The 26,092-nt window shown below is 34.6% G+C and overlaps 6 protein-coding genes across 12 annotated transcripts; 2 read left to right on the forward strand and 4 right to left on the reverse strand.

The window, feature by feature from the left end:
- The first annotated feature begins 631 nt into the window (after positions 1–631).
- Positions 632–7,377, forward strand: LOC105768989 (protein SCAR3). 5 transcript variants are annotated; one of them, XR_001125937.2, is made up of 10 exons: positions 632–1,184; positions 1,430–1,593; positions 2,380–2,503; positions 2,623–2,755; positions 3,021–3,088; positions 3,245–5,669; positions 5,790–5,891; positions 6,363–6,470; positions 6,564–6,670; positions 6,925–7,377. XR_001125937.2 is itself a non-coding variant. In XM_012589308.2 (9 exons), the coding sequence occupies exons 1-9, from the start codon at positions 1,030–1,032 to the stop codon at positions 6,603–6,605; spliced, it is 3,321 nt and encodes a 1,106-aa protein (XP_012444762.1). In that variant the 5' UTR covers positions 632–1,029; the 3' UTR covers positions 6,606–6,901. The 5 variants fall into 5 exon arrangements, 3 of the variants coding, with proteins under 3 accessions (XP_012444762.1, XP_012444764.1, XP_012444763.1); XR_001125936.2 differs by having other exon boundaries at positions 6,946–7,377; XM_012589308.2 differs by lacking the exon at positions 6,925–7,377 and having other exon boundaries at positions 6,564–6,901.
- A 3,661-nt stretch (positions 7,378–11,038) lies between these two features.
- LOC105769552 (dof zinc finger protein DOF1.5) lies at positions 11,039–12,726 on the forward strand. The gene is made up of 2 exons (XM_012590256.2): positions 11,039–11,755; positions 12,065–12,726. Exons 1-2 carry the CDS (start codon positions 11,275–11,277, stop codon positions 12,139–12,141), a joined length of 558 nt encoding a protein of 185 aa, XP_012445710.1. The 5' UTR covers positions 11,039–11,274; the 3' UTR covers positions 12,142–12,726.
- A 97-nt stretch (positions 12,727–12,823) lies between these two features.
- On the reverse strand, positions 12,824–15,996 carry LOC105769553 (protein AGENET DOMAIN (AGD)-CONTAINING P1). 2 transcript variants are annotated; one of them, XM_012590257.2, is made up of 6 exons: positions 15,854–15,996; positions 15,338–15,774; positions 15,033–15,100; positions 14,112–14,617; positions 13,580–13,641; positions 12,824–13,114 (listed from the first exon to the last, which is right to left on the reverse strand). In XM_012590257.2, exons 4-6 carry the CDS (start codon positions 14,513–14,515, stop codon positions 13,041–13,043), a joined length of 540 nt encoding a protein of 179 aa, XP_012445711.1. In that variant the 5' UTR covers positions 14,516–14,617; positions 15,033–15,100; positions 15,338–15,774; positions 15,854–15,996; the 3' UTR covers positions 12,824–13,040. The 2 variants fall into 2 exon arrangements, with proteins under 2 accessions (XP_012445711.1, XP_052487210.1); XM_052631250.1 differs by lacking the exon at positions 13,580–13,641.
- Positions 15,997–16,718: 722 nt separating this feature from the next.
- Positions 16,719–18,949, reverse strand: LOC105769551 (14-3-3-like protein D). The gene is made up of 7 exons (XM_012590254.2): positions 18,771–18,949; positions 18,375–18,681; positions 18,195–18,282; positions 17,430–17,539; positions 17,180–17,328; positions 16,984–17,044; positions 16,719–16,870 (listed from the first exon to the last, which is right to left on the reverse strand). The coding sequence occupies exons 1-6, from the start codon at positions 18,841–18,843 to the stop codon at positions 16,995–16,997; spliced, it is 777 nt and encodes a 258-aa protein (XP_012445708.1). The 5' UTR covers positions 18,844–18,949; the 3' UTR covers positions 16,719–16,870; positions 16,984–16,994.
- Positions 18,950–20,947: 1,998 nt separating this feature from the next.
- Positions 20,948–21,980, reverse strand: LOC105767523 (heavy metal-associated isoprenylated plant protein 28). Of its 2 annotated transcripts, none has more exons than XM_012587077.2 (3): positions 21,865–21,980; positions 21,637–21,712; positions 20,948–21,497 (listed from the first exon to the last, which is right to left on the reverse strand). In XM_012587077.2, the coding sequence occupies exons 1-3, from the start codon at positions 21,868–21,870 to the stop codon at positions 21,148–21,150; spliced, it is 432 nt and encodes a 143-aa protein (XP_012442531.1). In that variant the 5' UTR covers positions 21,871–21,980; the 3' UTR covers positions 20,948–21,147. The 2 variants fall into 2 exon arrangements, with proteins under 2 accessions (XP_012442531.1, XP_052487673.1); XM_052631713.1 differs by having other exon boundaries at positions 21,796–21,885.
- Positions 21,981–23,720: 1,740 nt separating this feature from the next.
- Positions 23,721–24,696, reverse strand: LOC105771233 (F-box protein SKP2A). Its single transcript, XM_012592643.2, has 2 exons — positions 24,576–24,696; positions 23,721–24,091 (listed from the first exon to the last, which is right to left on the reverse strand). The coding sequence occupies exons 1-2, from the start codon at positions 24,694–24,696 to the stop codon at positions 23,721–23,723; spliced, it is 492 nt and encodes a 163-aa protein (XP_012448097.1).
- Between the last annotated feature and the right edge of the window lie 1,396 nt (positions 24,697–26,092).

A 26,092-nucleotide genomic window follows, 5' to 3' on the forward strand; every position in this document is an offset into this window, starting at 1 on the left:
GGTTATCAAAAATAAAAATTTAAACAAGCTTAAAGATTGCGGGTGTTTTAAAAAACTTCAAAGTTTGATTTTTGTTAGGCAGTGGGAAAAGATGTGATTGGTTGAAACTTAAACTTCCGCTATAATCCCGCATTTGTGGAATTAGCGTTTTGCTTGAGATTTTGGGTTTGCGGTTGAAAGGTCAATCAACCAACTTTTGAAATTTTGTGGAATCCTGGATTATACTTCCCATATTGATTTTGTGAATATGGAGTGTTTTACTAATTTATAATATATCATAATTTTGATTTCATCTACGTAAAATCAGAAATATTTTAAATTTTGAAAAGAGATATTGAATACACCAAATGGTTATAAAAGAAGAACATAACTTTTTGAGTTCTATAAACAAAAGAAAGATCACCTGCTCCTCCATGAGTGTCGCTTTTAAAGTGAATACCACTAACTACGACTGAACTGATTAGGCAAGTGAGAAAAAACGAAATCTATTAATTTCGGCAATAAAAAGTAATTTCAATACAAATATTTGGTATTATTTTAAATTAATAAAATGGAGTGGTCCCCACGTTCGGTGTCAAGCCTCGGAACCAACCAACACAACCCATAAAATGGCAGAAAAAACCCCTATCCCGTAATTTCCCCCACCCAGGTATCTCTGCTAACCTTTTCCCAACTAATTTCTAGGAAAATGGAAGGTTAATTCTGTCTTTTCCACAAACGAAAAGATTTTCCAGGGAAAGGAAATATGGCTTGCAGTGTTGGCAATGTGCTCCGTTTCTTCTTCCCCTTCTCTCTCTTTTTGCAGTTAGTTAAGCTGCTCCAATCTCTTCACCTACTCTTTAGCAAACACCAAATTAAATTACCTTAATAAGTATTTTATTAATTGTATACAATTTTTTTCTTCTTTTTATTTCCTTCATTCAAGTTAGTTTTATAAATTATACTATATATGTTGCTGCTGCTGGTTGTACATAGCTCTTCTTCTCTTTCCTTTTTTTTTTCTTGAATTTTTTAGAGCAAAAATCGAAAATGCCTCTGGTTAGAGCTCAGGTGAGGAATGAGTACGGGCTTGGTCAACCGGAGCTTTACAAGGAAGTCAATAGAGAAGATCCAAAAGCTGTTCTCGACGGCATCGCCGTCGCCGGCCTCGTTGGGATCTTGCGCCAGTTAGGCGATCTTGCTGAGTATGTTTAAGCTTTTATTCTTTTTATCGGCTTTATAACACCTCTCGTTGGTTGCTTACTAAGGAAATCGAAAGCATTTATAGAAGTTGGAAGTTATAGAGTTTGATTAATGGACCTTTAAGCTTTTTAATTATAGGATGTTCTTCTTTTATTACTTAGTTTCGCTTCTGATTTGCGTTTAAATTGTTACTTACTTATTCAAACTGCGGTGTTTAACTGGTGTAGCTCGGTTTGTTATGCTGTAGATTTGCAGCAGAGGTTTTTCATGGATTACAAGAGCAAGTAATGAGCACAGCTTCTAGGAGTCATAAATTGACGATTCGTGTGCAACGGATTGAAGCTGCGCTTCCGCCTCTTGAGAAGGCTGTTCTTGCCCAGACTAGTCATATTCACTTTGCTTATACAGCTGGTATGGCCTCTGTACGTGTCCTTTGCTTCAAAAGCTACTCATTTTTCTTGGCAGATAATGCTTCTTCTTCATTGTTTTCGCGGTTACAGAGATATGAATTCAGTACATACTACTTTATTTATTTGTTATAGTCATATTGTATGCTTTTATGCTTTCTTCTAGCATTTGTTGCCTGAATTTGGGTTGTCTACCAGCAAGATATAGACCTTAAGCTCACTGTTATTCATGCTTTACTGCAGCAAAAAGGACATCTTTTTTCTTTTTCCTTTTTGAAGTTCAAATATTTAGTAAGAGCTTAGTTTCAGTAAGAACCTTGTATGTTTTCAATCATGTGGCATCAGTTGTAAGTTGCTGCTGACAATCGAAGCAATATTCATGTAGGGAGATGACTATATTGAAAGAAAGCAGATCTATGGCATTGGAAACATGTTCAACAGAAAACATGCTTTAGTCGTTTAAATCCTGGGAAGGTTTACATTGATTACAGAATAAATGGACTTGAAATATTTTAATATGATTATTTTATCAGTACATTTATACACACATATATATTTGTTGCATGTAATGTTAATTGTTAATATTATTTTGTTCGAGGTTATTGCATATTAATACACCTGTATGTTTAAGAATCAAGATACAAGGAAAACAGTGATCTTGTTTCTTACTTAGACAAAAACTAGGTTCAAGTTTTCATTTTTTATATTGCAAGTTTGAATTTATTGTATTAGCTATAGGGAATTTTTTATCTTTCTGTTCAAATCTTTATGGAAAGCAGTTGACCTACAGGTTCTGAATGGCACCCTCGGATTCGGAATGAGAAAAATCTTTTCATTTACAATGACTTGCCACGATTTATTATGGATTCCTATGAAGTTTGTCGCGACCCTCCACATCTACACTTGCTTGACAAGTATGGTTATTTACATCCACTCCCTCTTTTTAGCCATGACAAGCATTTTTCAAGAAATAAATTTGTGATGTGTGTAAGTACGTTGTTCTGGATTCTTCTTACTTCTGCTTTGCATTCAGATTTGATGCTGGTGGCCCAGGATCTTGTTTACAGAGATATTCTGATCCAACCTTCTTTAAGCGAGCTTCAGGTAGCTCCATTGAAGAAGATGTTGAGAAAGTCCAAAGAGATAAGAGGAGTCGTAAAAGCAAGGTATTATTTACTCTATCAACCATCCAGGCAGAGAATCTTTATAGTTTTGAGTCAATTTCTGCAACGGTTTTTTGTTGACTCAATTCATGTTAATTTAATGTATTACATAGTTTAATCTTTACAATATATTTGTCGTTGGGATTTCTATGATGTGGAGGTATACTTTGTATGAATTCAACCTTTTCAGGCTCATGTTGCAACTAAATAAGCTATATGTTCTTCAATTTGGAATTATTTCTGAATTAACATTGTTGAAAATGGACAGAAAAGAAGATCGTCCCACAGGAATGGCAAACTATTACGTGGTGCATCATTATCAAGTTGCAGTGGCAGGTAATGCATGTATATGTATATAAAAGGCATGTGTGCACTCACTTTCATACAGACAGCATACCAACACAAAAATGTATATATATATTTTTGCATACGCCTTATTGTGTTGAATGCGGTTTGATTCAATTAAAATTTACTTGAAATCTGGCTTTGCAGAATGCAGTTTACTTCTGTACTTGCTAATGGGCGAACTTCCTCTCAAAATGCATCAACAGTTGATATGGCACCGAAATCTGATATGGGAGAGCATTCAAGTTCTTTTGATTCAAGAACTGGGTCTGGATATATTGAATGTGCTTTCAATCTTGGTTCATCCATGCTAGAGGAATTGGAACCCAAGCAATTCTCCTCTAAGCTGATGCAAGAAACAGATACCCTTGGTTCCAATTTTCCTGTTGATCAAACTCGGGTTCTAGATGATAATTTTTCACGTAGTTCATCACAAGAGCAGATTGTCCCTAGTTTATCTTGTGTAACATGGGATGAAAAGGCAGAAATAGTGGAGTCCAAAGCAGGAAATCGGGATATAGATGAAGTTCCAGAGATGAACTTTGATGTAGATGTGCAGGAAATTGGAATTGCCAATGCCGGAAATGGTGACCAAGTGCATATCCCCTTTAATGATGTGGATGCTCCCCAAGCAAGCATTATTGAGAACCAAAATGATGAAATTGAAAGTGAACCAGACAATTACATGGATGCACTGAACACAATAGAGTCGGAATCTGAAAATGATATTGAGTGCCATAGAAAACAAGAAGTGGAACAGTGTTCTGAAAATGATATCGAGTGTCAAAGAGAACTGGGAATGGAACGGAGTGAAGATACTAACAACATTAGTAATGAGAATAGAGAAGATGAAGAGGTTGTTATGGATGATAACGTGGACAGTACTTCATCTATAATTGAACCGTCTGCCTCATCCAATATTATTTCTAGCAATGGGATGTCTGGGAGTTCATCTGATCCAGTAGCCTCTGAGAATATTCCCTGTGAACAGGTGCCTCAAATCTTAGGCAAATCTTCTGACCCTGATCGTACATCAAATACTGGTTTATGCATAAGTGAGGAAATCTGTAATGGCTCACAAGCGGAATTTGTCATCAGTGATCCATCACCATCCTCTGGCTCCACAGTTTCTGATATGCATGATCCAGCCGGAGATAGGATCATGAACAGTGTTAATGACTCTCAAAACTCCCAGACTGAATCTTCTGTGCATTCAGTTGGGTTCTGGACAAATGGTGGCCTTTTGGGACTTCAGCCATCAAAACCTCCTGATTTTGCTGTATCAACTGTAGGTCAGGGTTCTGCAGCTACAACTAGTGAAGTATTTGGTCCTCCAAATCAAATACTTATGTCTTTGCAAGATGGACTCAAAGGAAATGCAGGCACTGTGGTTGAGAATGCTAATTTAGATGCAAACCTTGGAAGACCTGTTAATTCTCATTTTAATGATAATCTTGATAATTTAAATGGTGTTGGCTCTAGCCTAAATACCTCATTGCCACATGGAAACAAGAACCCGGTCAATCCTAACATCAAAGCTACATCTATTGAATCTGATGAGGAGGAGGATGACAAGTCATCTAGGATGTTTGGACTTGGCCATAAATTACTTGTAAATGGTTTTCGCAGAAAGGTGTCAATTGGCAATGATGATGATTCTGAACCAGCCACTTCTAGAAAAACTGGGGTATTGGAGCCTAGGAATGAGCTGCAGCGCATATCGTATCAGAAAATTCCTCAGACGACCGTTAATGAACAGATCGGAAATGGATCTCCCATAAATTCACTTACTTCTTCTCCACCACTTGAACATATGAAAATATCCTTCAACCCTTTAGATGGATTTGGGACTTCCAAACTCAAATTGCAATTTCCTGATGGGAATCATTATCATGAAAACATTAGAGACATGTTTCCTTCATTTCAGTTGGTCCCAGTGCCTGCTATTTCAGCTCATGGTGTTGCTTCAGACTCTGATGATGATACTTTCTGCAGATCATCCCCTTATATGTCTGATGACTGCCTTAGTCATTGCTCTGAGTCAAATTCTGAGCAGTGGGAATCTGGTGAAGCACCTGAAAGCAATGATCCTGCGCTGCATGATGCATTAAGCAGATTGTCATCGATGGAATCTGTTTCAAGCTGTTTACAAGTTAGGGGAGCAGCCAATAATGGCATCTGTGTTAATGGGGGAAATAAAAAACCTATAGCACCGGGGTCTAGTGCAGCAGAACCATCTCTATCTATGCCACTCGATCTCCCAGGTTTTGATGTCATTAACCCTGTACTGCATGATGAAACCGAAAGTAATTCTGATCAAAAGAATCAGGTAAAATTGCAAAATGCAATGCAGCTCAAACCATTGCCTCCACCTCCCCCCCCTGCACAATGGCGGGTTTCAAAACCCTGCTTCAACGAGGCAGAAGAAAGACAACATGCTTTATCAGAGTCACTGAGACATGAGCTTGATCTGAAACTTCTTAGTTCTTTTGTCTCTCAGAAGCCTGAGCCAGCTTTAGTTAATCAACAGAAAATAAATGATAAGGCAAATGCATTGCAACCAGAGAAGAAGGTACTTCAGCAATGTTGTCAATCTGTATTATTATTATTGTTAGTATTACTATTTTGAAATGAATGTTGTGAAATGGGAACTGGTTGTATATAAATGGTAAAAATTTGATGAATGCGGTAGGTGGACGAAGAGAAAAATAATGGACAGAAAGGCGTAAGCCTGCTCAGTGGTGGCCGAGGGATGGATGAAAAGGAAGATTTCTTGCATCAGATCAGAACTAAAGTGAGTATTCATTTATTTTCTTTTATGTCACTTGTCATCGTCCAAATGAATAATGGGCCCCTAATTTACATGTACATATACAAATGTGAATTTCACTGTTTGAAGAAACAATTTATTTGATCAAATTCTGAAAAAGAAGGAAAACAAAAGCAGTAGATAGCTATGTAAATACTAAAATATCATTGATCATTTTCATGGCTTATTTGTCAGTACTTTTTGAATTTGACAACAATAATTGCATATGCCTTACAGATGTATTTTTCAGATAAGAATTTCCCACCGCTCTTCCCTCTTTTTCTCCTATAGAACAGAAAATAAGAGAAAGAAGTTCCTTTGTTATAGAGCGGGAGTTAGTCTGTGTAGTTTGAGCATGTTTTATGCATGGACGCATGTATCTCGTATAGAGTTGATGGCTATTGTGATAAAATGGAGTATATTTCATTCACTTGCCTTTGTTCTTTGTCATTTCAGTCTTTCAACCTAAGACCCACAGCCACTGCAAGACCAACTGTTATTTCTGGTCCCACTGCAAATGTCCAGGTCACTGCAATTTTGCAGAAAGCAAATGCAATTCGCCAGGTTTGTAATTCCTCCTCTTTTACTTTTCCCCCCTCTCATCTCAGTTCTCTTATGAATGAGGCAACCAGATTAACACTTACGAAACTTGTTCAGGCTGTTGGGAGTGATGACGATGATAACTGGAGTGACAATTAATTATTTTGGAATACGAATGCAGAAGACAATCAGAAGTTCTCCCAGTCTTGGGTTTTCAAATTTGGGTGAGGTTGTTTGAAATGTGTATAATCCTTGTTTCTTCTTGTAATTAGTTACTTGGGCTCATCTTGTATCGTATAGTGATTATTTGCATTCGTTTCTTGAATAGTTAATGATTTGAACAGGTATTTAGGTGGATCATGATGCATAATGCATGAGAATATGATAGTCTATTAAGTTGTGTGTTCCCCCCTTTTTTTTTAGTTTAAATTTAACGGACTCTACCATGCTCGCAATTTTCTGTTGTTTTGCCTCATAGGGAATTGTTATTTCCTCTTAGGACTGAGGACGCGAGGTTATTGCTACCGAAAATTGCTTTACTATTTTGGCACGTCAACTAGGAGTCAGAAATTATAATGCAACTTGATATGGATGAATTGTGTGTAAGAAAGCATTTCAGTTTGGCCGTTGAATATAAGGAAAGCTGGATGTTGTGTCGTCGTTAGAACATGGATGTTGCCAATTTATGCAGCAAATAAAGAATGATTACAATTGCCCGTTTCTCCGTCTTGCTTGAAAGTGTAATTTTCAGCGGCAACAAAAACAGGGATTAGCAGTGCCGGTTAATTGCGTGCACAGTAGCCACTAACTTGGTTTTGAATCATCATTACTTTGTTTTTCTTGTGTTTTGCATTCAAATATTTAATTTAATTAAACCGTTTCGGGAGTGTTTCAATACAAAAGGTAAATGATTAGAATATTGAGTTTTTTCTGATTTTGTTTAATGTGACATAGGGCACTGGCAGTATATGTTTTTAATTAATCAATTTAATTTGCTGTTCTTTTTTCTGCCAAGAATCAAGGGATAAGAACCCATCATCAAATAAATAATAAAGAAAAAGGCTCAAAGGAGTTGACAAAATTGACGCTAGCCAGCAAGTTTAGATTAATGTTAAACGGAATAGGTTTCAGAAACTCCCATCAACTGGGTGAATTAATTAAGCACCCACGTTTATTTTGCAACTTGCACGCAGCAGCAGCAGCAGCATAGAAAACTAATCGAGTCAAGCTCATCCCAACATATAAATTTGCCAAGACAGTTTGTGTTTTAGATCCAGTCATTGTTTTTTCAGTGAATTTATAACAGCGGAGTGTAATTGTATTCGAAAGTCGACATATGTTTTTCCTTTTTACAAAACAAATTTAGTATCAACATCGCAGTTGCAATTTGTTGCCTAATTTTGTTCATTGAGGGCCTTTATCAAATAATTAAATTGATTCATATAATCACTTTTCACATAAACTATTAGCAAGTGTAATATTTTAATCCTAATCTTTGCAGCAGCCTGTTTTATTATTCTTAGAGTGCGGTCCTTTTTATTATTAAATAGTATTATATTCAGATATGGATAGCATTAGCCCCACGCTATAAAACCAACTGACACTCCAAATCCAGCTGCAAATTTGGGAGAAGAAAGAAACTTAAGAACCAAGGCACTAACTTCATTAGTTTTTTCTTTCTTTCTAGAAGACGAGTTTCATTTCCAAAATACTAACATAATGGTGACTTATTTTAATAATAGAAAAGAATGAACAAAGTTAATTATTTTTGACTAATAATTTAATAATTGTCCCACTACGTAAAGGAACTTTCCCTCTAAAACAAAGTAGATTAACATTATTATACGTGTCATTTCAGTGCAAATTAAAAGGAGTTAGCACGAGCTTGAGAAGAGAGAATACTTTCTTTTAAAAGTGTCTGCTTTTGAATATTGGTGATGGTCAAAGAAAAGTAAAAAGATTTATGACCGATATCAAACTTTTTAAACACACAAGTTGCCCTAAAAACATGCATGCATCTTTTGCGATTTCTCCATCTCCTACTGTTCAAAAGCTGTCCGTAACAAAAAAGTTTTTGGAGCTCTCCAAAACCTTTTGCCTTCCAACCAAATTAACACTCATGCTATACCCCCTTTTTATTTTCTCACCCTTTGCCTTTGCCATGCCTCCGATGCTGAGAGATGGGTTCCATCAGGCTTTGCCTCCGCCATGGATTTCATTAGGGTGAATAAAATCCGATTTGATATAAAAAATTTAAATTTTGAATTAATTAATTCATGTTATTTGAGTTAATCAAGTTATTCGGATCTATTCGAATAAAAAATCAAGTTTTTCGGTTTAACTCGAATATGAATTACACAATCCGAGTTATCCGAAAATCCGAATAAGAGAAGGCAAAACTACGTCGTTTTGATAAATGTTTACCTTTCTAAAATTAAAAGTCAAAACAATTCAATTAAAAGGTAAAATTACGTCATTTTGATAAATGTTTACTCATTAAGTTAAAAGGCAAAACCATTATATTGTTTACGTAGTTAATTATAATCTTGTACTTCGTTTACTAGTTAAATAATCAGTTCATGTAAACGCAATATTGAGTATAAATAATAGGATTCGTTAACTCGACTCTAAAATTTTTAACTCGATTTAAAAAAAAATTCAAATTGAGTTTGGTTGCTAAAATAAGATTTGCTAATTCGACTAACTTAAAATTTTTTGACTCGATCCGATCGAATACTCACCCCTAAATTTTATAGATGGACATCCGCTCTTTTTAGTATTTAAATGGGTTTATAGTAAATTCATTTTACTTTTGCCAATAATAAATTTAGATTTAGATATTCAAATCTATTTTTTTTTACATTTTAAAATTTTTATTTAAAAGATTATGGCTAATTCAAATAAGACTCAAATTCGATTCAAAATTTAAAACAATTCTATAAATTCAATTTCTACAAAAATTACAAACATCAAACTCACTACTATTATGACTTGTAAGTACCATTGGAATAATCCCCCATGTATGGAAATCTAAGTTTGCCTGAACAAAGCTTCCAAACTACCCAGACATGAATTGATAAAAAGAAAAAAAGAAAAGCTTTGAAGTGATTAAACAGAGAAATAAAGTAATGGAGAGAAACTGTCTTAACTAAAGCAACTTGACATTATATAATCAACAACCGCAAGAAGAAGCAGCAATATGTTGATCTTTAGTTTCTCATGATCCCGTCCTACACCGAAAACTTCTTATAAAACTTGATGAGGGGTACACTTTTTTGGAACATCAACTTAATCATTTTTAGTTTTACTAGTGTGTTATAATCTAAAAGAAACAAAAATATTTGTTTGTCTACATTATAGAATTGGAAAAAGTGATGTTAATGATTGCTTTATTGAACTACTTTAAAACAAAGTTATCAGTGAAATTCAAAATCCGCATGGAAAAGCAAAAAGGAATTGCTGCAATTCCATGTACTTATTTCAACTTTATTTCAAGGTATGTATAGTGAAAAGGTACTATCAAATTTTTAACTTGTATTATATTAATATTCTCAGCATAATTTCAGCATTCACAAATTGTTTAGACTTTAATTATCATCTTCTAAAATGGTGGTAGTACTTTAAATGAGTTTTTTTAATAAAACAAAATTGAAGAAGTCAATACGTCTTTTCCTATATACAAAATATAATTTTTCCAAGTTTTATTTTCATTACTTTAATTTTGAATTTTTTTTATAATTTTGTTGTACTAAAAACATGATAAAAATGCTTAAAGAAAAAATAATTATTTTGGACGTCCTGCATGATTAATCAGACCATGAATTATGATTATAAATTGTGACCCCTTCTTCTATAATTTTATAAAGTTGATAAATGTGAAGTGATGATGCTGGGAAGCAAGGTAGCTTATTGGTGGGATCTGATTGGACATACGACACTAATTAATTTAAATTATCAATGCCAATGTATTTCCATTGATTTGGAAATCGAATTTCACAACAGTTGGTATGTCACCCAAAAAATAAAAAAAAAATAATTTCTTCAAGAGAACCAAGTTCTTATTCTTTATTAAATCACCCTTTTTTTTTCTCCTGAGCAATGCATCCATCATTTCATGCAACTAGTAGTGGGAATTCTCTCTTTTTCTTCTTTACCATGCATTACATACTCTTTTCTTTTTTCTTGGATTTATAGTATATATAATATAACCTTAGAAACCATATCTATGAAAAGAAAGAAATTGTATAGATTTTTAAAGGCAAAGTAGGAAGCTTTTACCTTTATCTCTCTCTCTCTTTATACAAAATAGAATATTGTAATATTGGGAAATAACCCCATTGGCCATTTCCATTACAACCAAACTTTATCTCTTTTATTTATGCTCCAATTCTCCATCACTTTGATACTCTGTACGCAAACCTACTAGGATCGGACCCACTTTTGCATTTTTTTTCATGGGAATTACGAATCATGAGTATATTACTCTATTTTTTTGAAAATTTTTAAATATTATATTTAAGCAAATTAAGAAAAATATTATGTATTAATTATAAATATTGATGACTTGGAGTAATGATTTGGAGAAAAAGCTCATCATCAGCTTTTCCACGCCACTTGGTTCTTTGGCGTTGGCGGCGGCTACTTCCCTCACATGCCATCTTCTTCTTTTTTTTCCCCTTTCAATTCCACCCACTTTTCCTGTGCGTTTCCCCCTCACTCCCTTCCCCATATATATAACCATAATTCCCAGACACCCTTTCGCCCCAAACCAAAGAAACACTCGTCATATTTTGTCGTCCGCTATTTCTGTCTCTATCTTTGTCTCTAAATGGTCATGGCTAGCCATGAAGGCCAAGGGATCAAGCTATTTGGGGCAACAATTACGTTGCATGCAGGAAGACAAGTGAAAGAAGAACACAAAGAAGACGACCATTCAAAAGCCGACAAGAGGCCTGACAAGATCATACCTTGCCCTAGATGTAAGAGCATGGAGACCAAATTTTGTTACTTCAATAACTACAACGTGAATCAGCCCAGACATTTCTGTAAAGGTTGCCAGAGGTACTGGACTGCAGGTGGTGCCCTTCGGAACGTTCCGGTAGGGGCTGGTCGCCGGAAAGCGAAGCCAGTACCGGGTCGTGGTCTTGCTGGGTTTCAGGAGGGGTACTTGTTTGACGGCTCTAGTGGGGTGCACGTGCACCAGTTTGAGTTGGAGGGGATGGTGTTGGACGAGTGGCACTCGGCGGCAGCGAATGGTGGTTTCCGGCAAGTTTTCCCAATGAAGCGGAGGCGAATAAGCTGCTCAGGAGGTCAACTTAATTGATCTTCTTCTTTATTTTATTTTATTTTATTTTCTTCTTTCGCGTGCTGAAGTTTCAACACGGATTAGAAAATTGTAGGGATTATATTATGATAATAGACTAATGTAAATACAGGCTGGTTTTTGAAGAATTAATAAATCCATCCTTCTACTGCTACTATTTATTATTTTAAAATCTGTAAAAAAAAAATCAAAAGTCTGGATTGAACTTAGATGGTAGCTTAGGAGTTAGTGTTTCCAAAGGGAGAATCAAATCTTGGATTGAATAAATTAACAAGGAGAAATGTGGTATTCGCAGATCATGGGGACTCATGTGGCCTCTCAGTAGACCAAAATCAACCCACTAGTGAGGAGTCCATGATCCAATTCCATTAATCCAAACCAGCCGCAAAATTTATCAAGCGATATGGATGGGATGGGAAAGCGAAAGCAAAACCATGATCAGCACCAGCATCCTCTTTGATTATGCACCTGCTAAATTTTGACGGATAAGATGGGACAGGTTGGTCGGACAATAGCAAAGATTCTTCGGACAAAAGGTTGATTGCTTGAAACAGTTAAAGCTAATGTAAATGGATAACATCTAGATTTCGGAGCCAGGCCCAGAAGAACTTTAATCTCATCAAATCATATTCATCTGAGATTTTGATATAAAAAAGCAAACCGACATGATTATAATATAAGCATGTACAGATGTTGCAGTAGGGAAAACAGATGCCTTGAGGTGAGGTTATAGGATTAGGCATCTTATCAACTACCATGAAGTAAATTTCCTACTCAGATTAGTCGAAACTTGTTCTTGTATCTTTAGAGATTAAACAAGTGCATTTGACCGAGTATGTAGCTTCACAAAGAATAAGAGTAATATTCCATTGTAAGACTTTCTACACAGTTCCTTTTTTACTTTTTCCTTGTATCTGTTCTGTTAAATAGAGTTCTTTCCAGAAGGAATTCGTGACATGATTCCTGCCAAGTGCATGGCTCTAAACCTACCTTCATTTTAATGTTTCATTAATATTCTTCTTGTTGTTATCAAGTATCTGCAGCTAAATACAAGTGAACACTAAGAAGCGTGAGAATTGTAGATTCAAGTGACCAATGAATGCCATCAGCCCACAAAGTTTTCATGTTTTAGACAAAGCAGCTGAAGAACACAATAAGCAACAAAGAAACAGAATGGGTTTTCACATCTCACTAACATAGAATGACTTAACAGTCAAATGCTACTGCAGACTAATATCTAAGCTAATCAAAGTTAGCCCCAATTTGTTCCCTCATGTTTGCTTAGTTGCCAGGATCTGCAGGTTGATCCCCTCGCGCTGATCTGTTTTCTTGGCTGCTTTCGGATCTGATAAAACGAATCAACCCAGATAAATTAGATTCAATACTCACAGTCCTCGTACATCATTGTAGTGGAAACAAAGTGCTTATGAATAAAAATATTAATTACATATTTAAGTCATAGACATCTGAAATAAAGAACATAAAAAGCACTACATTCTGGCAGCTAATTTTCAGTACTTAATTTACAGGTAAATGTGGCCGCATGTCTAAGTTCTACATTCAGCGGAGGAGACTAGCAATTGGCTTGGCTAAAACATGGATATTAGCTTCTGGGAGGTGTAAATCCAGAATGCTGTAACATTTGGGTTGGGCTAGACAAGAAATTAAACAGGATGTTCCATCCCACAAGTTGACAGTATTAGTCCAAGAAATAAAGGGCAAGGCCTGGTTGATATAGGGGTGGTTGGTGCATCGTTGGAATGGGTGCATTTTCTCATACAAGATGCCAAACGTACTAAAGAATTCCCACCTATAAGCTTGCAAACAATGGAATCCAATGCTGGAAATGGAAAGCCAATGCTCTTAGTTGACCTGTTGACCACAATAGTAGACTGAAAGAAGCTCAAGTCTTGCTTTAGAAATCAATAACTTTCAGGACCAAAATATTAGTACAGGTAGTACTTAAGTATCTTGTTACCTAAACTTAAACTTTGCACCCTGGATCAGCAAGAAGTCTAATCAAAGCAGAATATGAAACGCAAAAAATATTTGAAATAAGAATGTTAATATTGCATTTGGAACAAAAAATTATAGGAAAAAAGTTGGCAGAAACTCCCCAAGATTCTAAACCAATTAGCTAGAAATACCAAGTAAAAAGAAAAAAAGTCACGATAATAGATGCAAAACAGCAACTATTTGAATCACTAACATATAAGACTAGCAAGAATAATAAGTGCTTAAAACAGAAAAAGTTAATCAAGAAGGACCAAGAAGCAGAAGACTTTGGCAGATGACTTTGGACAAAAAACCCAATAGCAAGAAGATAAGGAAAGCAAGATTACCCAGTTGCAGGAGAGAGCCAAGTCCCATTTTGCCATTCAAGATGACGCCTAACTTTAAAGAAAGGACAGTGATGTTCCTTGCCATTGCAATCCAACTTGACATAGTAGTTGGGGTCAACTTTTCTAATGACAGTTCCAACCCTCCAAGCAAAGTCGACGAAGGCTTCAACCCTTTCAGCCATGGCGAAATTGTAGCCAGAAGGTTGTGGGGGAGAAGGCCTGATTTCATCGGAGTCAACAGCTTCAGTGAGGAACCTTGATCCGTCCTCGTTGAAACGATTCTCATACCGTACCAAGTATCTCTTTCTTCCTACCGCGGCTAGAAGAATGGCTGTGTAATAGACGCCAGAGAACCCCTCTTCCTTCTTGCATATCTCCACCAGGTCATTTAGTTTGAAAGCCATTGTCTTGTATTGCCGCCTTGACGAAAGAGAGAAAAAGGGATGGCGCAGGCCAGGGCTCAAGAGGGGTTAAGGCCTTGAAAAAGTGCCTTGTTAACTGGATTCCTGAAATGGGATGATCATCAACCACAGTAATTAAACAAACTTATGACGGAAGTTGGAATCCTGTTTCGGTAAGCTTTATATGGCGAACTTAAACCAACGGTCTTGGGCATTCAACACTTCTTAAGGACTTATATCAGCCGTTGGATTTTACTTCTGTCCTGCATGATTCTGAATCACTTCTAAAAAGAGTATATAAAAATTTTATGACGCTAGCAGCTGGTAAAGCAGTATTCCACAAATTCTATATCCAAAGTTTCAATTTAGAAAGAAGAGAAATTTATAAAATTTCGAGATTTACAAATAAAGTGGATTAGGAATTTGGCATCCATTTCCCTTTTGTTTTATGGTAAATGTTGCAGAATTTGCAGTTAAATTGCTACAAGAATACATTTAATCAAAGGTTTAGAACAATTACCAGACCCGAACCATCACAAATTTGTCACTTCATGAAAATAGTAATTTTGAACATGTCAAAAAGGTTCACTGCAAGATGGAAGATCCATGTAACTCATGAATATCTTGTAAAATCAATTGTGCTGATCAATAAGCACATTGAAGATCAAATATATTTATTACACATATATCAGGGAGGACAGTAGATTTTCGGGAACTATTCTTGTAAAACTTACCACCATGATAAATAAAACTAAGAACTAGCTAGTTTCATATTATATCTCTGGCAAGATTGGCAAGTGAAATTGTTAAGAAAAATAAACCGACCTCTGTTTATTGAATATATCAACTTTCACTTTGTTTTGCCATTAACGAAGGAATGGCCTTTATTCAATATCAACTCCAATCAGTCCGACTTCTTTGAGGATTTTCGAGCACTAGGGCACGGATATTTTGTCATGAAGCTGAGAGGGTTGACAAGACTAATGGTGTTGGTGAATCTGGTGACCTTGATGAGGCTAACCTCAGCAGTCTTCTTAAGGTGAGATGCAGTGTTGATCTCAACGCATTTAGGATAGCTTGTTTCTGCCGGTGATACCTCACGTACATCTTCCTCATGGTATCTGTCCATGCTAAGACGGTAGGTCCACAACTCATGGTCTCACCTTATGAAGAGTGGGATGCCTGTCCATCTTCATGACTGCAACCGCACTTTTGCACTTGTTTATAGAGCACACCCAACGTTACCTTGTGCCATAAGAAACCTGACAACATGGGAGAAATGCGTCTCAAATGTTGGTTGAAACTTCAAATGTTTATCAAATACATGACAGGCAAGATTACCTGCCATGTACTTGCTGATTCAAGTTACGAACTGGAAACAGGAGTTGCCGCAGAGAACTTTTCTCTCCACTGCGAATTTGAGGGAAGGTCCATTAGCATGAGCAAGACAGAGGGATCAGATGCAAAGGGCCGAGGGAAAGAATAAGATGGCTTTGATAGATGATGTCATTGTATCTTTTCTCCTCGTTTGTAGAACAAATATTTACATCCGTTCATCTATCTCTTTCCTTGCAAAAAAAGTGGTTCACATTGATCAATCTCATACTTTAACCGACTTAAGTCTTAAACGACCTAATCAATCTGACATAAAATGGATCCATTAAAAATTGATTAAACCAAACTGAATTGGGCTGTTTTTTATTTTTGGTTAAATTATATTTTAAAAGATAAACATATAAATGTCAAAAGACCATTAAATCCATTAAATTGATCTATTCGATTATGGATATTCATTATCAACAAATGATCGACATAACTTATTTTAATGGCCTACAAAACCACCTGAACCGTAGTTACAAACTTAACCGAACCCACTTGACTAAAAGCTATCGATCATAGATATTTGAACCGCCCTTTAGTCACCCCTAGTACAAGATCCGATGACAAATTTAACTTCTTTCTAAAAAACATTATAAAAGAGATTTTATCAATTTGGAGATAATAACCTGAATTTCCTTCCAAAAACTAACAATTTCCATGGAGTCTATGAACTCAGCTAGCTGCAAAGTAGATTTGGGTCTTCGTTTTCGAGTCAAGAATCCAAATGGGATTTGAAAATTCAATGAACAAAGCTGCACATAAAGCAGGAAAAATCCTGAAAATAGTTTTTATTTGATCACAGAGGGAAGGATGTAAAAAAGAGACGGACAAAAACGTAAAATGCCATTGACACTCCACAGTCCAAACATCAAACAATAGCTCATAAAAAGTCATAACAATTGAATCTCTCTTGACAACAGGGCATTTCCAACAGTTTCAGATTGTACTATTTCCTTTCATGATACAGGTCCCAATCCACTGCAACATAACAAACTCAAATACATAAACAAATACAAATATAGTAAAAAGAAAATATTAGCTATGGCCACAATTTACAAAAAAGGATTTTCTTAATGAAGATAAGAACTGACTTTAAGTAGCTTCATTCATCTCCTTCACCCACTTTAGCAGCACCAAGCTTTGCGGCTTCTTCTGTAATGAGACAAATACATGGACGCAGAAACTTATGTATCAAATGGCAGAACTAGGTAAGAAGTATTAAATGTAATAATAAAGAGGCAAATCCTAGCTAAGGTATATTCAGTCGTGCAAAATCTAAAAAGTTACCTCCATCCTCTGGGATGTCAGAAGTCCATAAAGTAAGGTTGTCCCTTAAAAGCTGCATAATCAATGTGCTATCTTTGTATGACTCCTCGCTTAAAGTATCCAACTCTGAGATAGCTTCATCAAAAGCTTGCTTAGCAAGGTGACAGGCCCTGGTTTACAAGTTTAACGTGTAACACGGCTTTCCAAAATTATGCAGAAGTAGCTCGACAAGAAAGTTAAGACATAGAGAGGAAACAACATGCATGCATACCTTTCAGGAGAGTTCATAATTTCATAATAAAAGACAGAGAAGTTCAAGGCCAAACCCAACCGGATTGGATGCGTAGGAGGCAACTCAGCTTCTGCTGTAGTTGTTGCAGACTGCAAACATATAATATCCACAGGCTCGGAAAATGTTTGGCATTATAAGAATACAGACATTCCAAAAGTATTTACAGGCATCTTAGGATTTTCTAAGACAAGGTAGACAACTTATATCCACAAGCTCAGCACAAGGGATCAAGCAAATGTCATGGAAGTAGCCATAATTAAAAAGCATAGCAATAGGGGCAAAATTTTCTTCTTACATCGCTTAGAATATTTTTTTTTCGGCCTATGACATTTGGTTTATAAATACAGGGTGAAAAGAGAACATATGTTAAAAATGGGAAAACCATTGGTACAATTCCTCATGCAAAGGCCATGAAGTTCTTTAATAAAATCATTCCATGTAATAAATTGCAGACTAAACAATAGGAGCTAACGTCCAAAAACTTAGGATGCCTGTTGTTGTGAAATAAATAATTCTTGCCCACCTATATTTTCTCCCAAGAATAGGGAGAGAGAAACAGGTGCAGCAAAGATGAAAACAGACAAAGCATTTTCCAACTTCTATTGTCCCTTCACTTCTCTCTATACTATGAGAACATGCATCAACCAACCAACAAATTCATAAGCAAAAAATGTACATTTAGCTACCAACATTTTATAAACCAAATTTCTTCTTTTAAGCCAATTTAAACATAATTGAACTTGCCTGATATGCTTTCATGGACTGATCAGCGGCCTCTTTCCTCTCATCACCCATCTTAAACTCCGCCAAGTACCTATAGTAATCTCCTTTCCTGCAACCAAACAATCCCCAAGAATATGAGAACAAAAAAGAAAAAAAGAACCCAGGGTCAATCAACAAAGAAAACCCAAAAATAGTTCTCACATTTTATAATAAAACACAGTAGACTCTCCACCCGAGCAAGAAGGAATGAGATGCTCATTAATGACACCCATAATATCTTTACAAATACTGGACAACTCCGATTCTACTTTCTGCCTAGACGTTTTGATTTTCTTAACATTTTGCTCATTCCCTTTGCTCTCTTCCTTTTGCTCAATCGAAGACAGGATCCTCCACGATGCTCTTCGAGCACCGATCACGTTTTTGTACCCAACAGAGAGCAGGTTCCGCTCTTCTACGGTCAGTTCCACATCAAGCTCCGCTAGCTTTTTCATGGAAGTCACCATATCTGGAAAACAAAACAAAAAAATCCCAAAATTTTAAAAGCTTAAATGAAGAAAAGAACCAAAGTTTATGACCTTGTCAATTAGATCAGACCATCAAAGCGTTCTGCTTGCTCAGCGAGCTTGGCGATGTACACGAATCTTTCACGTTCTTTGGAGAAATCCATGGCCGATTACAAGCTTTTTCTTTTGTAGGAGAAATGAAAAAACAAGGAGAAGGGACTCGGAGAGGAAGAAGATGGTCCTTCTTTTTCAGGGTTTTTTTTTTTTTTTTGGTGGGGGGTGGGGTTGGTTGAGGAGGACCAATCAGGGAGAACTAAGATGGGCAAAAGTGGAGGAAGCGGGGACAAGACATGACTGGCCGGCCTCGATTTGGAATGTCAATGACCCACGCGAGATTGGGGCTGTGGCCTACACTCCTTGTTAAATAAGGCAGTGTTACGAGGTCGTTTTAAGGAGTTTGGGACGTAATCGTTGGTTTTGAGAGTGTTGCTTTCTTTGAAGTTTGAATGGAAAAGGAAATGATGGAGACAGGTCAGCATTTAAGTGAAATTAAGTTTTACCTTAAGAAAACAGAAATTGTTTAACAGAGTTGGAAAGATTCAGACCCCCAAATCTACCAGTCAGTTCTTTTTGTTGTATACATGAAAATGGCTCCACCAACCCCAAACTCTGCCGAGGGAAAGAATTGGGCTTTCACTAATCCGAATTAAGGACAAGGGAAATGGGCTTCTATATCAATACAATAATAGACCATTTAACTTAATTTCATCATGCAGTACAAATACACAACAGTGCTTGGGCAGATTGGCATGCAATCCAAGGCAAGAAGATTCCCTTAAAGTATTTGACCAACTAAAATTCAAACCCCATTTGTCATTTAAGCACCTACTACCTAGTTAATAAGATATGCGATGAACAAGAGGAAGGTGGCGAGGGATGTCACAAAGTTCCTCTAGTGGGGGCATGGGTGATGAAGCCACTCCTTGCTTCTGCTCAAAGGCCTTGATGATGCATGGTATTCTTCCCAATTAGTATTTACAGGCTTAAGAAAATGAATCAGAGAAGCCGCTGTGTTGCCATTTCTTTCTATGTTTGCATCATTATCCTTATCGTTATCCATCCCCCGACCGCAAGTTTCCGCATTAGCATTCCCTTGTCTAATTTAACTTTGGATAAAATTAGATGGGTTTATATACAATACATTAAATATTATTTCCTTATCTAATTTTTGATAAGGGGACATAAAAAAGGATTGGAGAAAACAACTTTTAAATAGATCTATTTAATAGTTAAGTTTTTTTTGTTCAAGTTAGAAGGACTCTTCAAAATTTAGGAGAGTTTAAATAAAATTATTAGACAAAAATAAAGTTGACAAAAAATATACTCAATTAAAATATTGCCCATACTTAGGTTTCAATATTTAAAACTCGAGCTTAGTTCGTTTATGATATGTTTTTTTATATTTTGTTTTATATACTATGTAATTTATATTATAATGTAAATAAAAACATGTTAAGTTGTGTATATTTAGATTTAATTAAAAGCATAATAATAATATATATAATTACTAAGTAATTATATTTTTAAAGATATTGGCAAGCTTAAATGGACTTGAATTAGCCATTTACAAATATTCAAGTTTAAGCAAAATTTGAAACTCATATTTCGAGTCCGACTAAATTTGGACAATTATATATAATATTAATACCATGTATAGGCCCGATTGAACTAGACTCATGATCATCTCTGTCTTTTAGTTATGTCGAATGATGACTTGTCCTTTGTGGGTTAATCAATTAAATGGCTACATTTTTTTTAGAGAAATTTAGGAGTTGAATTACAAATATAATTATAAATGGTAAATAATACATGTTCAATCAACTAGAATTAGAATAACTCAATACAAAACATAATAGTTCAAAAATGAAATATATTCGAATCTAAACCAAAATAAATCCTAACATGACACACATGATGGAACTTATACTCAAAATAATCTCAAGGATAATAACATAACATTTACACTCAAAATTCCAACAATTAGATTGATAAATATTTACATATCTTTTCTTTATTTTATTTTATTAAAAATTTTTATGTTGATGTAATTTTTTAAAACAAATTGGGAATGAGAAATAGAATTGTTTGAATTTATGTTTATAACATAATATTATTTGTTAATAATATTACGTTAAGAAGTTATCGGTATGTATTTTTATGTGATGGTATTGTCGTAGTAAAAATTATATTTGTTTCTACAATGTGCCATTAGAAAGAGATGTAGATCGAAGTGCCAAGTAAGCTACCCTAAACAAATACTAACAGAATGCACTAGAAAATTCTTCATCTTCAACGCACAAAATTACAACAGTTCTTAGTCTTACTAGGGAAATTCAGCTCACAAATACTAGTAGCTTTTATTTACACAGTCATTCATATATATATATATATATATATATATATATATATCACATTATGGAGCAAGCGTGTGGATTTTCATCGCTGAAGATAGAGTTGGCTTGTTCATCAACAAGAGTTGAATAAGGTGGTGGCTGATAGTAACCATGATCATGGCCATCATTCCCATGCTTGTAGTAGTTGTAGGACGATGAATGGCCGGTTGCATGGTAAGTAATCGTGGGTTCTCTTTCATAGTATTCGTAGTAAAATTGGTTGTCAGGTTTGTATGGATACGGCCACAGCTCTGCTCTTTTTCCACTTTTTCTCACTCTTTCCAACATCTTCTTCTGGTCTGACGCAGCCCACCCCATGACCGTTACCTTTTGCATCCTCATATCTACATCTACACTGTCCACTCCTGAAACAAAACACCCAAATTAAGTCATTAACATTAATATCGTTTTAGAGCTTCAAGAGAAAGCTTGCATCATATGCAAGTTGATGATGGACTAAATATTTTTTTTTCAATGATGGACGGACACGAAAGTTGAACATACCTTTGAGTTTTCCAAGAGCCTTCTTTATCTTGACCGCGCAGCCCTCACAGTCCATATGTACTCTCATCTCTAATATCTGCAGAGGAAGAACAAACAAAAAATACAATCAGTAATTAATTAGCCAATATTTGTCTAACATGACGATGGCAGATACATTACAGTTTGATGCAAAACTGATTTTTCTCTGGTAATTTGTTACATATAAAAACGATAGAAAACAAAACTAACCGCCATTTTGAGTATCTGTAATCTTGGGCTTTAGAAAAGAAAAATGATGGATGAGAATTGATAACCATGGGGACGTACTTATATATAGGAAACGTCAAGACTCAAGATAGTCCTCACTAAGGATTCTAGGATTCTAGGGAAAAAGCTTGGCAGCTGCTTCGAAATTAAATAAAGGAGCTCGCAAACGTAACAATACAATATACAAATAATTAATTAGATTACTTACATAACCCGCCCGACTTTAAAACACTAGTCAAATACAGTATGGGGGAATTTCTCTGTTTTTGCCTTTTGTTTTACCCAGTGAAGAAATTATTGATTTGTTGGTAATACAGTAATTCAAGCTGCAACCTTTGTCATAACCCTCCTGAATCGAGTAATTCAGATGCTTAAGGATGCTAATTGCTGGTCGACTATATTACAAGCCTGCATGCAAGTTTTGTGAAATTAACCAATGGTATACGCGTGGGAGAACGAGTCAAAAATTAATTGGTGGTGGTGAGATTTCGGTGAAAGTGTGGACTAGCAAATTCAAAGTAAGTTCCTGTAATTATTAGGAGTCGGTAAGGTCAACCTCATCACTCGCGATGGTTAATGAAACTCCAACTCCACGAGTTTCAATTAGACTTGGGTTTTGGGTGAGTTTAATTTTAAAATTAGTTGAATGAAGTTTAAAAAGAATTTGTTCTGTTTTGTTTGGATATAATTATCTAAAATTATTTGAAGTGGGATCATAATAAGCAAAGTGTATCTTAAAAATCTATTTTATTTAACAAAAACAAATTATTGCTTGATAAAATATTAAAATAAAAATTAGTATATCAAGGTTGGTTAGAGCCAACCATATGATGTACCTTTAATTTTTGGCTCAGTAAAAAAATTAATACTTAATTTAATATTGATGTGGATTGGATTAAATTGGGATATATTAAATCAAGTTGGGGTAAGTGGAATATCATTCTATCTCGCCATGTTGCCATCTCTATGTAGGCTTGATCTATATTTAGGGCCAGTTCTTTATTGCTTTTGAGAAATTTGAGTGTTTGACATCGCTGTTAAAAAGTGCTTTTGAAGAATAAAATGTCCATTTTAGACATGATATTATAAAGTAACAAATATGTATTTAAATAATGTTCAAATTAGTTAATATTATGATATTTTAGCAAAAATATAAAAAAATAATTTATTATAACTTATTGTTAATATTTTAATATATAATGTTAATTTTAAATATTTCTAAGTAATTAATATTAATTATTTATAAAATTTAATTAGAATATATTAACTATATTTAAATATTTAAATATAAAAATTAAATATTTGTAATTAGATATTTACACGATTGTATTATTATAAAATTATTTTTATTTTTAATTAATGCTTTTAACACATTTGTATTATTTTATTTTAAAATATATTTGAATATGTAACTCATATTATTTTAAAATAAACACTTCATAAAAATAGTTATACATTATTTTAAAATTTTATTTTATTTAGTACTTAAATAAAGTGAAGATTCCATATAAATTTGTTTAAATGTTGTGATTCTCGTGTTCAATTTCATCTAAATTTTAGTGCATTATTTTCAATCAGTGTCCGTCAACAGAAATAAAAGAAATTGGTTTGCAGTTCATGCATTTATCATGTGTTTTAACTAATTTTATATTTACGATTGAGAAAGTCCCAAATTCATCATTAAGACCATAAGCAATGTGAAAACGGCAAAGTTTGGCTTCCGAAAGAGAAACACTGCATAATTCACAACTCAATAGACCAGATCACAACGCCTGAAGATTTCTAAGACCTTGTAGTACATTTACTTACAATATCAACATTAGATTTAACGTCCCCTTTCAATGAGCTGTATGGAGAATACTGTTTAGTGTGCGGTGTGATTGGACCGCACAAGCGCAATGCACAGACGTTAAGTTCAAGCAGCCGTTCATGACAAGGGAATGCCTTCCAAAGCAGGTGTGAAGAGCAGGGAACGTGTCACATAATGCCTGAACAGCTAAAGGAGTCAGTGCAGTACACTGGCTTATATTCAGACTTCTAAGACCTTCCTCATCATATCTACCCTTCATCGGCTGCCAGATTGAAGCCTTGTTCTTCACTCGGCTGTAAGCCAGTGAGTACATTGCCCTGTCTGTGATATTCCGGCAATAGTACAGACCAATCGACCTCAAATGGAGACATCCACTCGCCAAAGCAATCACGTTATCATCTGCAATACAATGTAAAAGCTAATCAGTCCTCATCTTCAAAGCATGCAATGTTTGCCTTCCGTTCTTGAAAGTGAAAATGGTAAACAAGCTTAGTTATTCAAAGACTGAACATCAACCTGCTTCAGAAGCTAGAAATGACGGTAAAAGTTTCTTGATATTGTAGTCCACTCTCATGCAAACTTCACATATGTTTTAAACTAGATTATAGGGAAGCCAATTTAAAGTCAATAAATAGATGGTATCCACATTTGAGAATACGAATGCATAATTTTAAATTGTGTCTACCGACAACCATTAGCACTAGGTGCTGCCAAACTTCACTAGATATACGTGGAAGCAAAATGCCATGTCAAATTTCAAAGGGGGATGAATTAGGCTAGAGTGTTGGAATTTGGAACTGAAACAATATGTTGAATTTCAATGTCAAAGCAGTAAGTTATACTACATTGAAAATACCGAATATGAACCCAATGAAAGCAATACCTGTTATGCGGACACAGCCACACAAGTCAAGGCATTTGAGATCAGGGCATCCATATGCTAGACTCGTAACTCCTAGATCACCAACATTGTCACACCATCCCAGATTTAAAGAGTGCAACATATTGTAGTTCTGTCCAATAGCCTATACCAATATTTCTGACTCAAGTAAGTCAATTTTCTAATCAGCAAGTAAATAATAGTATTTGTAACGACCCAAAATCCGTGGGCACCGAAAAAGTGTGTGTATTATCGGGCCTCTGTCTTAGTGAATTGAGTTCAAAAATAATTATTAGAAGTATTTACGAGACTAGTTGTGTGATTAATTAGGTATTAATTAAGTGAATTTAGTCTAATTAAGAATAATTAGGAAAAAGGATTAAATTGCAATAGAAGTGAAAGTTTAATTATAGATTAAAAGAAAATAATAGGGACTAAAATGGCAATTAAGCCATTTACATCAAAAGAGGCGTCATATATGCATTAAATCCAAGATTTTGTTTAAGTTATATTTATATATGTGTATAATTATTATAATTATTATTATAATTATTCATTCAAATGGTAATTTATATTTATTATATTATTTTACTATGAAATAAATTAAAATTAAGACAAATGTATGGCGAAAAGATGGTACAAGTGTAATAATATATATATATATATATACACTTGTATTATAATTATTATTTACTTAAAATTTAAGTAAAAGATATTAATTAATTAAATAATTATATTATGAGATTTTTGTTTGATAAACAAAATAAATAAAGACAAGTGTATGATGATGATTTAATACAAGTGTATTAATAAAATACATATATTTGTAATACTTATAATTAATTAATTAAACATAAAGTAAAATAAAACAAAGCAAAAGAAAAGAAAAGAAAGAAACAGAATAGAAGGAGACGAAACAGAGAAGAAACAGGGAGAAAGAAAGAAAGAAAAGAAAAAAGAAAGAAAGGAAAATTTTGGGTTTAAGGCTTTAAAGCTTTAAAGGTAAGTTTAATCAAGTCCTTTCCTTTTAAATTTGATATTTTGGAATCCTAGAGTGAAATACTCTTGGATTTAAGTTGAAATTTTGAAAGTTGATAGATTTTTTTTGAGTAGGGTTTATGTTGAATAAATGATGGAATTGAGGGTTTATTTGATAGAAATTTTAATTGGAATTGAATAAAGGATTGAATTGTAAACTAAACTATAAGTTTTGAATTTTAGGATTAAATTGAAATAAATTCGAAATTATGAAAATATGATAAAAATTAGATAGTTAAATGTGAGTTTGATAGGAAATTAAGTAGTAAAAAGGTATGAATTGAGAAAGAAAAATATATAGGTTTAGTTAGGATTAAATTAGAATTAAAGTAAAAGTTAGATAAAAATTTCAGCAGTTAAATTATATTGTATTAATGATTATGAAAATTATCTTAATTTTTTTCGTAGCTAATATCGCACCCGAGGCATCCACGAAGAAAGGAAAAGAAAAAGTGGACGAGGAATAGACACGAGAACCACGG

This window comes from Gossypium raimondii, chromosome 5 (assembly GCF_025698545.1).
Source record: "Gossypium raimondii isolate GPD5lz chromosome 5, ASM2569854v1, whole genome shotgun sequence".
NCBI classification, from domain to species: Eukaryota; Viridiplantae; Streptophyta; class Magnoliopsida; order Malvales; family Malvaceae; genus Gossypium; species Gossypium raimondii.